Raw genomic sequence first — 14025 nt, forward strand, 5'->3', positions numbered from 1 at the left:
ATTGTATCATTTCAGTGAACTGTATGCACAAAAGAATGAAATGAGACCTCGAAAGAGCTCATCAACAAAGCACAAAAAAGTTTCAGACTGTGAGCTTTAAACCACAGAAAACTTCAGAACAAAGATGTCCAAAGGGTCTTCTTTTGCTACTTGATCATTCAAACTTTAGAACATCACTCCAACTAGAAATCAATCAAAGTAACAGAAAGTTCTGAAATTGAAACAAAAGTCCAGAATCATTGATACCACTGAGATAAAGACAAAACATTTTATCATTGATACCACTGAGATAAAGAGAAAGGATTACAAATCTTGTTAGACAAGAATCTAAATCAACAAGTAAAATTTGTGTAGAGTAAAGATAAGATTCAAGTGTTGACTGTTGAGTACCTAAAGTCATCAACAAGTTGCCGTAGATATACAAATCCTAAACACTACACACACACACTTCACCTTAAAACATAGTGAGGAAAACCATCAAACATCTTAAGGACACGATTCTATGAAGTTTGAGATTTAAAGAAGATGAATACTTGCCGGAAACATACAAAAGCAGAACACAAGAGAGTAAGCTCAAATACCCAAATTCTCAAAATCAATAAGTAAGCTCAAATACCAAAATTTCCTAATGTAAGGCACTATACTTCTGCAAGTTCAAATACCCAATTCTCAAAATCAATAAGTAAGCTCTAATGCCTAAAGTAAAAACCTTAGTTAGAGAAATCACTATGAAACAACTCACGGAGAAGATGGGTTTAAACCCGACATGAGGGAAACACGAAAAAGGACTACTTGAAATCGAAGAAACCCATATTACAGAACACTCTCAATACAAAAATCCATTGATTGGCAAAAACGTAAGCATGAATCAGAGAAATAGATAGAAATTAGGAGGGATTGAATCTAAATTGCAAACGAAATCAAATTTACCTTAGCTCGTCAGGGAACAAGCTCGTAATCGCCGGCGTGAGAGAGCCAAAATCGTCGGCGTGAGGAGAAGCGGAGGGACCGAAGGCAGGATCGAAGAGATGCAATGGATCGAAGAGATGCAATGAATTTTTTTTTTTTTCTGTAGCCAAAACGCGTTGCAACGCCAATCATCACATGCCACGTCATTTGATACTGGGTATCAGAAATATCAGTCCAATGATACGGCTCAGGCCCAAAAAGGTTGTTTGGTCCATTAAATAATATTTTCTGGGCTTCTGATACTCAGAAAATATCCAATTTCTGGAGAGAGACTAAACCCATTGCTCAAGAAAACTCTTTAGACAAATTTGTTTCGAGAAAGATCGTTTGCTTCGCTTTTCAGGAAAATCTGAGATCTATCTGTAGAAGAAGCAGAAGAAGGATTCAGACACTATGACCGACGTTGATGAATCCGTTAGACGCCGTACCGCTGCGGTCTCCGAGTACCGGAAAAAGCTCCTCCAACATAAGGAACTCGAATCTCGTGTTCGAACAGGTTCGATTCCTCTTTCCATTTTCCCAGATCCAACAATTGCATCAATGGTTCTAGTGCCTCATCTTTACTTACTTCGAATGGCTTGAATCTAGGGCTCCTTTTTTTCTCCGTTGATTTCGTAAAATTAAGCTGTTTTTTGGGTCAAGCGATTCTAGGGTTTTCGAGTGTTCTCTCGAAATCTTAGCCTTTCTCGTTCCGATTAGTGAAGAAGATCTGAAGTTTTGATATTTTCACTGTGATTACTCTGCTCTATGAGCATTGACTCGAGTTTGTTTATAAGTAAATGGGTTGTGATTAGAACACTGAGTTTTGCTGTGGTCTTTAGCTAGGGAGAACTTAAGAGGAGCTAAAAAGGAATTCAACAAAACTGAGGATGATCTTAAGTCTCTTCAAAGTGTTGGGCAGATTATTGGAGAAGTGCTTCGACCTCTGGATAATGAAAGATGTAAGCTTCTTTTCTCTACCTAATACCTCTTTTTTTGTTTCTGTGAGATTGTTGCTCATTTGACCCTCTGGTTGTACGACAGCCAACTTTTCTGGTGTGTGATGATTAAAATCTTGCTTGTTTTGTGTTTTAGTGATTGTCAAAGCAAGCAGTGGTCCTCGGTATGTGGTGGGTTGCCGAAGCAAAGTTGATAAGGAAAAGCTAACCTCGGGAACTCGAGTTGTTCTGGATATGACAACACTAACAATAATGCGAGCCCTTCCCCGAGAAGTAAGTTCGATTTGGACATGTGTTTGGTTCTGTTATAGTTTATACCCTTGTGGTGTATTTCTCTTGACAATAATGTGGTTTCGTTTTGATGGTAGGTTGATCCTGTTGTTTATAACATGCTTCATGAAGACCCAGGCAACATTAGCTATTCCGCGGTTGGTGGATTAGGTGATCAGATCAGAGAACTCAGGGAATCTATTGAGCTACCTCTCATGAATCCTGAGCTTTTCCTCAGAGTAGGCATCAAACCCCCAAAGGTAAGTATTGTGATCCAACATTCCAGGCTGTACTATTTTAGTCTCCAAAATCCTGTGTCAGTATACTATGAAATGTTAAACATTTTAGCTGACTAATGTCGTGGATGCTACATCTCAATGCAGGGAGTTCTTCTGTATGGACCTCCGGGTACCGGCAAAACTCTACTAGCGAGGGCTATTGCCAGCAACATTGATGCTAACTTCTTGAAGGTTTAATTTTGTACTACACTGGTTTTGGAATATTTTACGTTATGGCATATCCTGAGGTCTAATCAAATCTCTTTCCTCTTGTTAGGTTGTATCTAGTGCAATAATAGACAAATACATTGGAGAAAGTGCTAGGCTTATTCGGGAGATGTTTAACTATGCCCGTGAACACCAGGTAATCTTGCTTTTAATGGGTGTATATATGCTTCTTCAACTTTTATTTTCTATAATCTTTGTATTACATTGTTGACATTATTATAAACTTTTCCTTTTGGTTAGCCTTGTATCATTTTCATGGATGAAATCGATGCTATTGGTGGGCGTCGTTTTAGTGAGGGAACTAGTGCTGATCGTGAAATTCAAAGAACACTTATGGAGTTACTCAATCAGCTTGATGGGTTTGACAACCTCGGAAAGGTAATACTCTCTTTTTTTTGAAGTTAGATCAAACCTGGTGTCCATGTGCATATGATTGCATTGAGACTTTATAGCAGTTGTCTTCAAATCTGTTGGATATCTTGTTTGAATTGTATCTCTTCCCAACTCCTGTCACACAATTGCTTATACACTAAAAGCCCTCATCAATGCTATTAGATGTCTGTGAAAGTTATTGAATGTGTGTTTGGAAAATGTATTAGGTGAAAATGATAATGGCCACAAACAGGCCAGATGTGCTTGATCCTGCGCTTCTCCGTCCGGGAAGGTTAGATAGGAAGATTGAGATCCCTTTGCCAAATGAGCAATCAAGAATGGATATTCTCAAGATCCATGCAGCTGGTATCGCCAAACATGGTGAAATTGACTACGAGGCTATTGTCAAACTTGCTGAGGTTTGTTTGTTTTCTTACAATGCTTGATGAGTTAGTAAGTGTTGCTTTCCCTAAGTGAGTTTCTTGCTGAACCGTTTTGTTGGTCCAAAAGGGTTTCAATGGTGCTGATCTGCGTAACATATGCACGGAAGCTGGAATGTTTGCAATCCGAGCAGAGCGGGACTATGTGATCCATGAAGATTTCATGAAGGTATGTATATATATATATATATATGCATGAAATTTGGTTAAATCATGTTGTAATCTTGGTTGTGATTTGGAAAACCAATTTTTTCAGGCGGTGAGAAAGCTCAGTGAGGCGAAGAAACTCGAGTCGAGTTCGCACTATAATGCTGATTTTGGAAAAGAGTGAGAGGGTACACTCTTTCTTGTGCTTTAGGGATGAACAAAGGACATTGCAATGGCAGTTTCGTATTATTTATTGGCAATGTTAAACTTGTTTGTTTTACTTTTTGAGGAGCAAAGCTTGTTGTGGAGTGTGTGCTTAGTTACTACGTTTTAGTAATTTAGTGCTTCAAACAAGCATTTACCTCTTTTCTCGTTGGTATTGTTGCGTCTGGACTTGGTTAACATCGATTAGTCTAAACCAAACGAGTTACAAATATCAAACTGAATCAATTATTACAGTTGAAACATAATGTAAAAGACTAAAATCTAGTAGTTATCAAAACATGTACATCGACTAAAATCTAAAACATAATCTAAAAGACGAAATATCTAAGCATCTCACAAGTGTTGTTTACTGTCCATTTGAAGTATACATGTTAGGAAATTACAGTGTACTAGATTATGTACCCGGAAGTTTCGCGGAGTTTTAATTTAAATTTTTTTTTATCAATGTGAATCTTTTAATTATTTGAATTTTAAAATTTTTTTTACTTTACTCATTTTCATTATCTTTCCATAGTAGTAGATATTTTTTTACACTTTTCAATACAATTTTTTTTGTTATCTTTTACGATTCACTCGTCGTCTCCCAACATCTATTTTTTTCACTTAATATTAGCTCACATATAATATACTCGACTATGAATTGATTCTCAAGATAGATCGTATTTATTTCTTCATTCATATCTTAATACTCAATTTTTTATTATAAATTGTATGATTTTTTTTTATTAAAGTGAACATTAGAAAATCTCAGGAGATATTTGTTATAAAGTTTCTTTGACCATGTTTGGTGCATGTAACATTGCTTTATAGACAACAAATCTTATATATGGACTCATTCCAATTCACAAACATTGGATTTCAACATCAAATTTTGTATTTTATCTTGATCGTTTGAAAATACTAAAAACAAATTCACATATATAATTTGACGTATATCATGATTCTATATAATATTCTTAATTTTGATTTTCGTAAAATTCGTAGCTTACGAACTCATATACATTATTCTAATTTTAAAATACATTTTTAATCCTTAATTTTTACTTCTAATTAAAAACTCTTCAAAATACCATTACTATTCTAATTTCTAAATAACATTCACAAATATTATTATTACAAAGTTTCTTATTCGATTAGATTATTTTATTTTTATTTGTGATGTTTATGATAGTTTTTGTTTTATTTCAAATCACCTTAAATTTTTCGATCTATGTTAAAATTTCATAAACACTGACTAATATTTAGTTTTTCTTTTTTAGACATTCATTTGATTTTTTTTTAAAACCACCACTTTTTAATTTAGAAAACACTGATAATATAGAAAATTTTATTAACCTAACTATTTATATTATATTATAATTATAAATAATAATATGTACTCAATCCTTCTTATTTTTAATCAGTATCATGAATTGATACTTTAACATTAAAAATATATATTTTATTTTAATGTGTATTTTTCAGTTATGAATTACGTTTTATTTTCAGTAAAAAACTTTAAATTTAGTATATTTTAAGTCTTATGTTTCTTTATTCTACTAAATAATTGTTATTCTTAAAAATGATTATTTTATCATTAAAATATATGATAAGTTCTTTTTCATATCTTTAGTCATTTAGGAATATTTACTCATTATATGTTAAGATACAATTATCTAATTTTATATTTATCCAATCTCTATTTAAAAATTTCATATTTTGTGTTATAAAATTAATTTTATTCATTTTTTAATATTTAATTTATTCTTTTGTAAATTATTGTTTTTGTTTAATAAAATATAATAATATAAATTATAAATGTTTTAATATGGAGCCCACACAAAATTATAGTTTAGATAGAGAGACAATTCTCTTATTATAGTTTTAATGTTTTTTTATAGTTTTAATGTTTTTTTTTTTAATAAGTAAATATGTGGAGCCCACACAAAATTAAAATAGGATGACTTGAATGATGATGTGGACACCTTAGATAGAGAAACAATTCTCTTATTATATGTATAGATTTTGGATTATCAACTAATGCGGTTTGTTGGTGTCGGATCCCGCACCAGAAGTACGAGACCAACCAAAGATTGCCACGTAGTCAAGATAAGGGCCCATAAAGGATGAAGCCCAACGGACCCATGAGCCGAAGGAACGGTCGAAGTGGTTGTCATCACTTCGAGAGTCCGAAGTGACTGCATTGTGACATGAGTTCGATGCAGAAGACACGGGTAAGACGGTTCAGGGACGCTTGGGCCGAAAAGGCGAGGCCCACGAAGATCAGAGTCAACTCAAATTCAAACGTTGGGCATTAAAGTCAAGGAATCAAAACGGACACATTTAAGAAAGAATAATTGTACTTAATTACTCATTTTAATGTCGTTTCTCTAAGTATAAATATAAAGGCCAATGGCCATGTAAAGGGGATCTTCTTCTCAAGAAAGAAATAATATAGCAATTTTCGTAGCAATTTATAAAGTTTTTACATATTCATTTTTGTCCCTCAAGAATAATCTTCCCTACTTAATAAAATACTTGAGTGTGTGAATCCGACATCCACATTTTGGCGCCGTCTGTGGGGAGATAGGATTCTTGAGTGGTCAGATTTTTTCTTTACTACATTCCCGAGATAAGCAACAATGTCCGGAGGAGACGCCGTTGAGACATCATTGGCCGAAACCCTCAAAGCTATGCAGCAAACCATGTCGGACATATCACAAAAGTTCTCGGATGTGGAAAAGGCCGTCGATACGTTGCAAACATCCCAGGTATCTCTTAGTCAAAACGTCAATACTATACAAACTCGTGTTCGCTCTTTAAGTGCAGGAAACCTTGTGGGAATCCGAAGAGGGATATTCAATTCGCCAAGTTCCGCTGCACGAAATGAAACCAGCGGACAAACAACTCCCGGTGATACTAATAATATAGCTCAGACGTTGGAAGAAGAGACATAGCTCGGGGATGAAGAACAACTTGCAGCTCAGTACGAGCAGGAAAACCTCGACCAGTTCGAGACCATGAGGAAGGTTAGCCAGGAATTAAAAGAAATGAAATCAAAATTTCATCAAGCTACAAGTTCGGAGCCAGACATCAATCGAGTCATTGAAGAAGCTAGGCGAACACCTTTCATCTCGCGAATTGCGAGTTTGAGGATCAAAGATTCCCGGAAGCTCAAGTTGGACCCTTACAGCGGATTGGAGGATCCAAAAAGCTATCTCGCAGCTTTTCTGATCGCTGCTGGAAGAGTCGAATTGGATGAAGCTGATGAAGACGCAGGCTACTGCAAGCTTTTTTCGGAGAATCTATGCGGCCAAGCTCTAATGTGGTTCACCCAATTAGAGCCGGGTTCGATCAGCAATTTCGACGAACTATCAGCCGTATTCTTAAAGCAATACTCCATTCTTATGGATAAAAGTGTTTCGGATGCTGATCTTTGGAACTTGTCGCAAGGGTCTAATGAGTCACTTCGAGTTTTCATCACCAAATTCAAAGGAGTGCTGTCAAAACTCCCAAGAATCTCGCAGCAATCAGCTTTATCCGCCCTACGAAAAGGATTGCGACATGATTCAAGGTTTAAAGAAGACTTAATACTTCATAAACCAGACACAATTCAGGATGCACTCTTCCGCGCGAACAACTGGATGGAGGTAGAGGACGAAAAAGAAAGTTTTGCCAAAAGAAATAAGCAAGAAAAGCCGACAATCGCCGTCCCTACCAAGAAGTTCGAGCCTAGGGAGAGCAAAGGACCAAGAAAATTTGGGTCGCAACCCTTCAACAGTACCGTCGGAAAGCAATTCCAAGGGAAAGGAAGATCGAACACTTGGGTCCGTGATGAAAGTCTATATTGCGACATTCATAAAGTAACCGGACATTTAACCAAGGATTGCAGCGTTCTTAAAAGACACCTCGCAGAACTTTGGGCTAGTGGAGATCTTTCCAAATTTGATATAAAAGATTTTGTGAAGGAATACCACGAAGCAAAGGAAAGTTCCAAAGATCAAAATTCTAAAAGACCAAGGATAACCAACGAGGAAGAACCAAGGAGTTCGAAGGGTAAGATCAATGTGATTCTAGGAGGTTCTAGATTTTGCGGAGATTCGATAAGTTCCATCAAGAAACATAGACGAAATATCCTACTCAAAGCAAGCTTAAGCGAAGAAGTCAATTTTCAAGGTGCATCAATATCATTTAATGAAGAAGAAACGCGGTACCTCGAAAGACCTCATGATGACGCTCTAGTCATTACCCTCGACGTTGCCAACTTCGAAGTATCAAGGATCCTTATAGATACAGGCAGTTCGGTCGACTTGATCTTTTTAAGTACTTTAGAAAGAATGGGAATCAGCCGAGCAGACATAGTGGGGCCTCCGTCCCCATTAGTTGCATTCACAAGTGAATCAGCCATGTCTCTCGGGACAATCAAGCTACCGGTCCTTGCCAAAAAAGTATCAAAGATCGTGGACTTCGTCGTCTTCGATAAGCCCGCAGCTTACAACATCATCCTTGGTACTCCCTGGATCTATCAAATGAAAGCAATCCCCTCTACGTATCATCAGTGTATCAAATTTCCAACGTCAAGAGGAGTGGAAACAATTCGGGGAGATCAAGAAGCTTCACGGACGTGTTATCTAGCTAGCCACCGTATGAAGATTCAATAGCAATTAACGAAGCCCGCAAAAGAGGGACTAAGAACAAAATTTCCTAGCGGGCAGAAGAAAGATGATGTAGTAATCGAAGTGGTATTGGAAGAAGACAAGCCGGACCGGAAAATTCGAATTGGAGCAACTTTGACTAGCCAAATAAAAGAAGCTTTGATCGAACTCTTAAAGAAAAACAAAACATCGTTTGCATGGTCAGCAGCAGACATGCCTGGTATAGATCCAAATATAATTTGTCACGAGCTAAACGTGGATCCAAGCTTCAAGCCGGTGAAACAGAACAGAAGAAAGCTCGGAGTGGAGCGAGCCAAAGTGGTAAATGACGAAGTGGATAAACTTTTGAAGATAGGATCCATAAGAGAAGTGCAATACCCGGAATGGATAGCAAACACAGTCGTCGTCAAAAAGAAGAACGGGAAAGATAGGGTTTGCATCGATTTCACAGACCTAAATAAAGCATGTCCCAAAGATAGTTTCCCGCTCCCACTGATTGCTCGAGTAATTAACTCAATACACTTAACCGTTAGGCAGTATATTCGAGGTCGATCCACAAGGACCAAAGATACTCTAAGGATTTTCGAGACTCGTTCTTAGCTAAAACTAAAAAGTTGTTTTGTTTGAGTTTTCCGAATTGTAAAATAAAAATGCAATTAAATTAAACGATTTAAGTTTCAAGATTTAAAGACATTAGGCATTAGGGTATTTCAGAGATCGATAAACAATGGAAACATGGGACAAGGAATTCAACAATTACGAACCGTTCTTGAACATGAACACAACTTAGACTAATTCTCTTTCAAGACATTAATCACTAAATTTGACTACTCGATTACTAAACTTTCGCATGTAATTTCCTAGTCAAATTCGCATTATCAAACAAGTTCATTTAGTTCACAATGCGTCCTAACTTCAACTTTCGTTGGCTAGAAATACATTGCTCAATTCACATTCTTTCAGGCATTCTATCGAACACTTTTGATGCATAGAAAAACCTAGGTTCTACAACAGGGTGATCAATCCTATTCTAGCATTAAGAACATGTGAATCAAAGAACCTAGAGAATGAGAATTCCAAACAACAATTAATCCATTAATCTATCGAATCTCCTAATTAGAACCCTAACACCTAATTAAAAGACTACTCACACATAGCAACAGAAACAAGACAAATAGATGAAGAAGACATAATTGAATTGCAATGAAAATAAGAAATAGGGTTTAGAAATCTTCTCCAAATTGTCAAAGAGGATGAATCTCTAGAATCCCAAGGTTGCTTACAAGAGAAAAGTCTCAGAAAAATTGCAGAAAGAAAACGTGAAAAGAAAATTAGGTCTCTGGGGTTTTTATACCCAAGTACAAAAAAGGAAGACAAAACCCGGTTTAGGAAAACCGTCTCGGGGCGTCGAGGCTCGGATCGATCGATCCCATGGGTGGATCGATCGATCCAGATATGCTGAATCACGGTCTTGGACGGATGAGGGTTGGATCGATCGATCCCATGGGTGGATCGATCGATCCAGAAATGCTGAATCAATTGTCTTGGACGAATGAGGGTTGGATCGATCGATCCCCTCCTGGGATCGATCGATCTCGAGCGACTGGAACTTTTGGCTTCATCGTCACAATTGGGATCGATCGATCCACGCCTTGGATCGATCGATCCCCAGCTCCTGGTGATCTCTTGTACTGTTTCTCCATTGTTTTAGCTCCGAATAGGCTCAATCGTGCACAAGATGCTCCGAATCCAGCTCGAGCACCTATAGCCTGCAAAGGACTCAAGACACAACCGAAAAGGCGCAAAAGACGGACTTTGACACGATAGATGACTCAAAACATGGACTAAACCAAGACTCGAAACCGTTAAAAACGCAACACATCACCCACATATAGATCGACTTGTAGAGTCCACCGCTGGGAACGAGTTGTTAACATTCATGGACGCCTTCTCGGGTTATAATCAAATAATGATGAACCCCGAAGATCAAGAAAAGACGTCATTCATTACTGATAGAGGTATCTATTGTTACAAGGTAATGCCTTTTGGTTTGAAAAATGCAGGAGCAACTTACCAACGGTTGGTTAACAAGATGTTCCATAATCATCTCGGAAAGACAATGGAAGTCTACATAGATGATATGTTGGTTAAGTCGTTAAAGAAAGATGATCACGTTAAGCATTTAGAGGAATGTTTTGATATTCTCAATAAATATCAAATGAAGCTGAACCCGGCGAAGTGCACATTTGGAGTCCCATCTGTTGGTGTCGGATCCCGCACCAGAAGTACGAGACCAACCAAAGATTGCCACGTAGTCAAGATAATGGCCCATAAAGAATGAAGCCCATTGGACCCAGGAGTCGAAGGAACGGTCGAAGTGGTTGTCACCATTTCGAGAAATCCGAAGTGATTACATTGCGACATGAGTTCGATGAAGAAGGCATGGGTAAGATGGTTCAAGGATATTTGGGCCGAAAAGGCGAGGCCCACGAAGATCAGAGTCAACTCAAATTCAAACGTTGAGCATTAAAGTCGAAGAATCAAAACGGACACATTTAAGAGGGAATAATTGTACTTAATTATTCATTTTAATGTCAATTCTCTATGTATAAATATAAAGGCCAATGGCCATGTAAAGGGATCTTCCTCTCAAGAGAGAAATAATATAGCAATTTTCGTATCAATTTACAAGTTCTTACGTATTCATTTTTGTCCCTCAAGAATAAACTTTCCCACTTAACAAAATACTTGAGTGTGTGAATCCGACATCCACATTTTGGCGCCGCCTGTGGGGATATCAGGATTCTTGAGTGGTCAGATTTCTTCTTTTCTACATTCCCGAGATAAGCGACAATGTCCGGAGGAGACGCCGTTGAGACATCATTGGCCGAAACCCTCAAAGCCATGCAGCAAACCATGTCGGACATATCACAAAAATTCTCGGATGTGGAGAAGGCCGTCGATACGTTGCAAACATCCCAGGTATCTCTTAGTCAAAACGTCAATAATATACAAACTCGTGTTCGCTCTTTAAGTGCAGGAAACCCGGTGGGAACCCGAAGAGGGATATTCAACTCGCCAAGTTCCGCTGCACGAAATGAAACCAGCGGACAAACAACTCCCGGTGCTACTAATAATGTAGCTCAGACGTCGGAAGAAGAGACGCAGCTCGGGGATGAAGAACAACTTGCAGCTCAGTACGAGCAGGAGAACCTCGACCAGTTCGAGACCATGAGGAAGGTTAGCCAGGAATTAAAAGAAATGAAATCAAAATTTCATCAGGCTACAAGTTCGGAGCCAGACATCAATCGAGTCATTGAAGAAGCTAGGCGAACCCCTTTTATCCCGCGGATTGCAAGTTTGAGGATCAAAGATTCCCGGAAGCTCAAGTTGGACCCTTACAGCGGATTGGAGGATCCAAAAAGCTATCTTGCAGCCTTTCTGATCGCTGCAGGAAGAGTCGAATTGGATGAAGCTGATGAGGACGCAGGCTATTGCAAGCTGTTTTCGGAGAATCTATGTGGCCAAGCTCTAATGTGGTTCACCCAATTAGAGCCGGGTTCGATCAGCAATTTCGACGAACTATCAGCCGTGTTCTTAAAGCAATACTCTATCCTTATGGATAAAAGCGTTTCGGATGCCGATCTTTGGAACTTAACGCAAGGATCTAATGAGTCACTTCGAGTTTTCATCACCAAATTCAAAGGAGTGCTATCAAAACTCCCAAGAATCTCACAGCAATCAGCTTTATCTGCCCTACGAAAAGGATTGCGACATGATTCAAGGTTTAAAGAGGACTTAATACTTCATAAACCAGATACAATTCAGGATGCACTCTTCCGTGCAAACAATTGGATGGAGGTAGAAGACGAAAAAGAAAGTTTTGCCAAACGGAATAAACAAGAAAAGCCGGTAGTCACCATCCCTACCAAGAAGTTCGAACCTAGAGAGAGCAAAGGACCAAGGAAGTTTGGGTCGCAACCCTTCAACAATTCCGTCGGGAAGCAATTCCAAGGGAAAGGAAGATCAAACACTTGGGTCCGTGATGAAAGTCTATATTGCGACATTCATAAAGTAACCGGACATTTAACCAAGGATTGCAGCGTTCTTAAAAAGCACCTCGCAGAGCTGTGGGCTAGTGGCGATCTTTCTAAATTCGATATAAAAGATTTTGTGAAGGAATACCACGAAGCAAAGGAAAACTCCAAAGATCAAGATTCCAAAAGACCAAGGTTATCCAACGAGGAAGAACCAAGGAGTTCGAAGGGGAAGATCAATGTGATTCTAGGAGGTTCCAGATTTTGCGGAGATTCAATAAGTTCCATCAAAAAACATAGACGAAATGTCTTACTCAAAGCAAGCTTGAGTGAAGAAATTGATTTTCAAGGTGCTTCAATATCATTTAACGAAGAAGAAACGCGGCATCTCGAAAGACCGCATGACGATGCTCTAGTCATTACTCTTGATGTCGCAAACTTCGAAGTATCAAGGATCCTTATAGATACAGGCAGTTCGGTAGACTTGATCTTTTTAAGTACTCTAGAAAAAATGGGAATCAGCCGAGGAGACATAGTAGGACCTCCGTCTCCATTAGTTGCATTCACAAGCGAATCAGCCATGTCTCTCGGGACAATCAAGCTACCGGTCCTTGCCAAAAAAGTATCGAAAATTGTGGACTTCGTCGTCTTCGATAAGCCCGCAGCTTACAACATCATCCTTGGGACTCCCTGGATTTATCGAATGAAAGCAGTTCCCTCTACATACCATCAATGTATCAAATTCCCAACATCAAATGGGGTGGAAACAATTCGGGGAGACCAAGAAGCTTCACGGACTTGTTACTTAGCTAGCCACCGTATGAAGATTCAATAGCAACTAACGAAGCCCGCAAAGAAAGGACTAAAAATAAAATTTCCTAGTGAGCAGAAGAAAAAGGATGTAGTAGTCGAAGTGGTACTGGAAGAAGACAAGCCGGACCGGAAAATTAGAATTGGAGCAACTTTGACTGGCCAAATAAAAGAAGCTTTGATCGAACTCTTAAGGAAAAACAAGACGTCGTTTGCATGGTCAGCAGCGGACATGCCGGGCATAAATCTGGGTATAATTTGTCATGAACTAAACGTAGATCCAAGCTTCAAACCGGTGAAACAAAAAAGAAGAAAGCTTGGAGTGGAACGGGCAAAAATAGTAAACGATGAAGTGGATAAACTCTTGAAGATAGGGTCCATAAGAGAAGTGCAATACCCGGAGTGGATAGCAAACACTGTCGTTGTCAAGAAAAAGAATGGGAAAGATAGGGTTTGCATCGATTTTACAGACCTGAATAAAGCATGTCCTAAAGATAGTTTCCCACTCCCGCATATAGATCGACTTGTAGAGTCCACCGCTGGAAATGAGCTGTTAACGTTTATGGATGCCTTCTCGGGTTATAATCAGATAATGATGACCCCGAAGATCAAGAAAAGACGTCATTTATCACAGATAGGGGTATCTACTGTCGACTGGTGACAAACGCAACGTGAGA

General features: G+C 38.5%; 1 protein-coding gene across 1 annotated transcript; it reads left to right on the plus strand.

The window, feature by feature from the left end:
- The first annotated feature begins 1228 nt into the window (after positions 1-1228).
- Positions 1229-4060, plus strand: LOC9299777 (26S protease regulatory subunit 10B homolog A). Its single transcript, XM_021014297.1, has 10 exons — positions 1229-1465; positions 1791-1910; positions 2044-2180; positions 2276-2437; positions 2561-2647; positions 2733-2819; positions 2924-3061; positions 3283-3474; positions 3566-3664; positions 3752-4060. The coding sequence occupies exons 1-10, from the start codon at positions 1363-1365 to the stop codon at positions 3824-3826; spliced, it is 1200 nt and encodes a 399-aa protein (XP_020869956.1). The 5' UTR covers positions 1229-1362; the 3' UTR covers positions 3827-4060.
- The last annotated feature ends 9965 nt before the right edge of the window (positions 4061-14025 follow it).

Source organism: Arabidopsis lyrata, assembly GCF_000004255.2.
Source record: "Arabidopsis lyrata subsp. lyrata unplaced genomic scaffold ARALYscaffold_8, whole genome shotgun sequence".
NCBI classification, from domain to species: Eukaryota; Viridiplantae; Streptophyta; class Magnoliopsida; order Brassicales; family Brassicaceae; genus Arabidopsis; species Arabidopsis lyrata.

Excerpts from the sequence above, each read along its gene's own strand:
- LOC9299777 (XM_021014297.1), top strand. The coding sequence starts at position 1,363 with ATGACCGACGTTGATGAATCCGTTAGACGCCGTACCGCTGCGGTCTCC. Across the intron at positions 1,911-2,043 it reads ACCTCTGGATAATGAAAGAT|TGATTGTCAAAGCAAGCAGT; the intron begins GTAAGCTTCTTT and ends TTTGTGTTTTAG. Across the intron at positions 2,820-2,923 it reads ACTATGCCCGTGAACACCAG|CCTTGTATCATTTTCATGGA; the intron begins GTAATCTTGCTT and ends CCTTTTGGTTAG.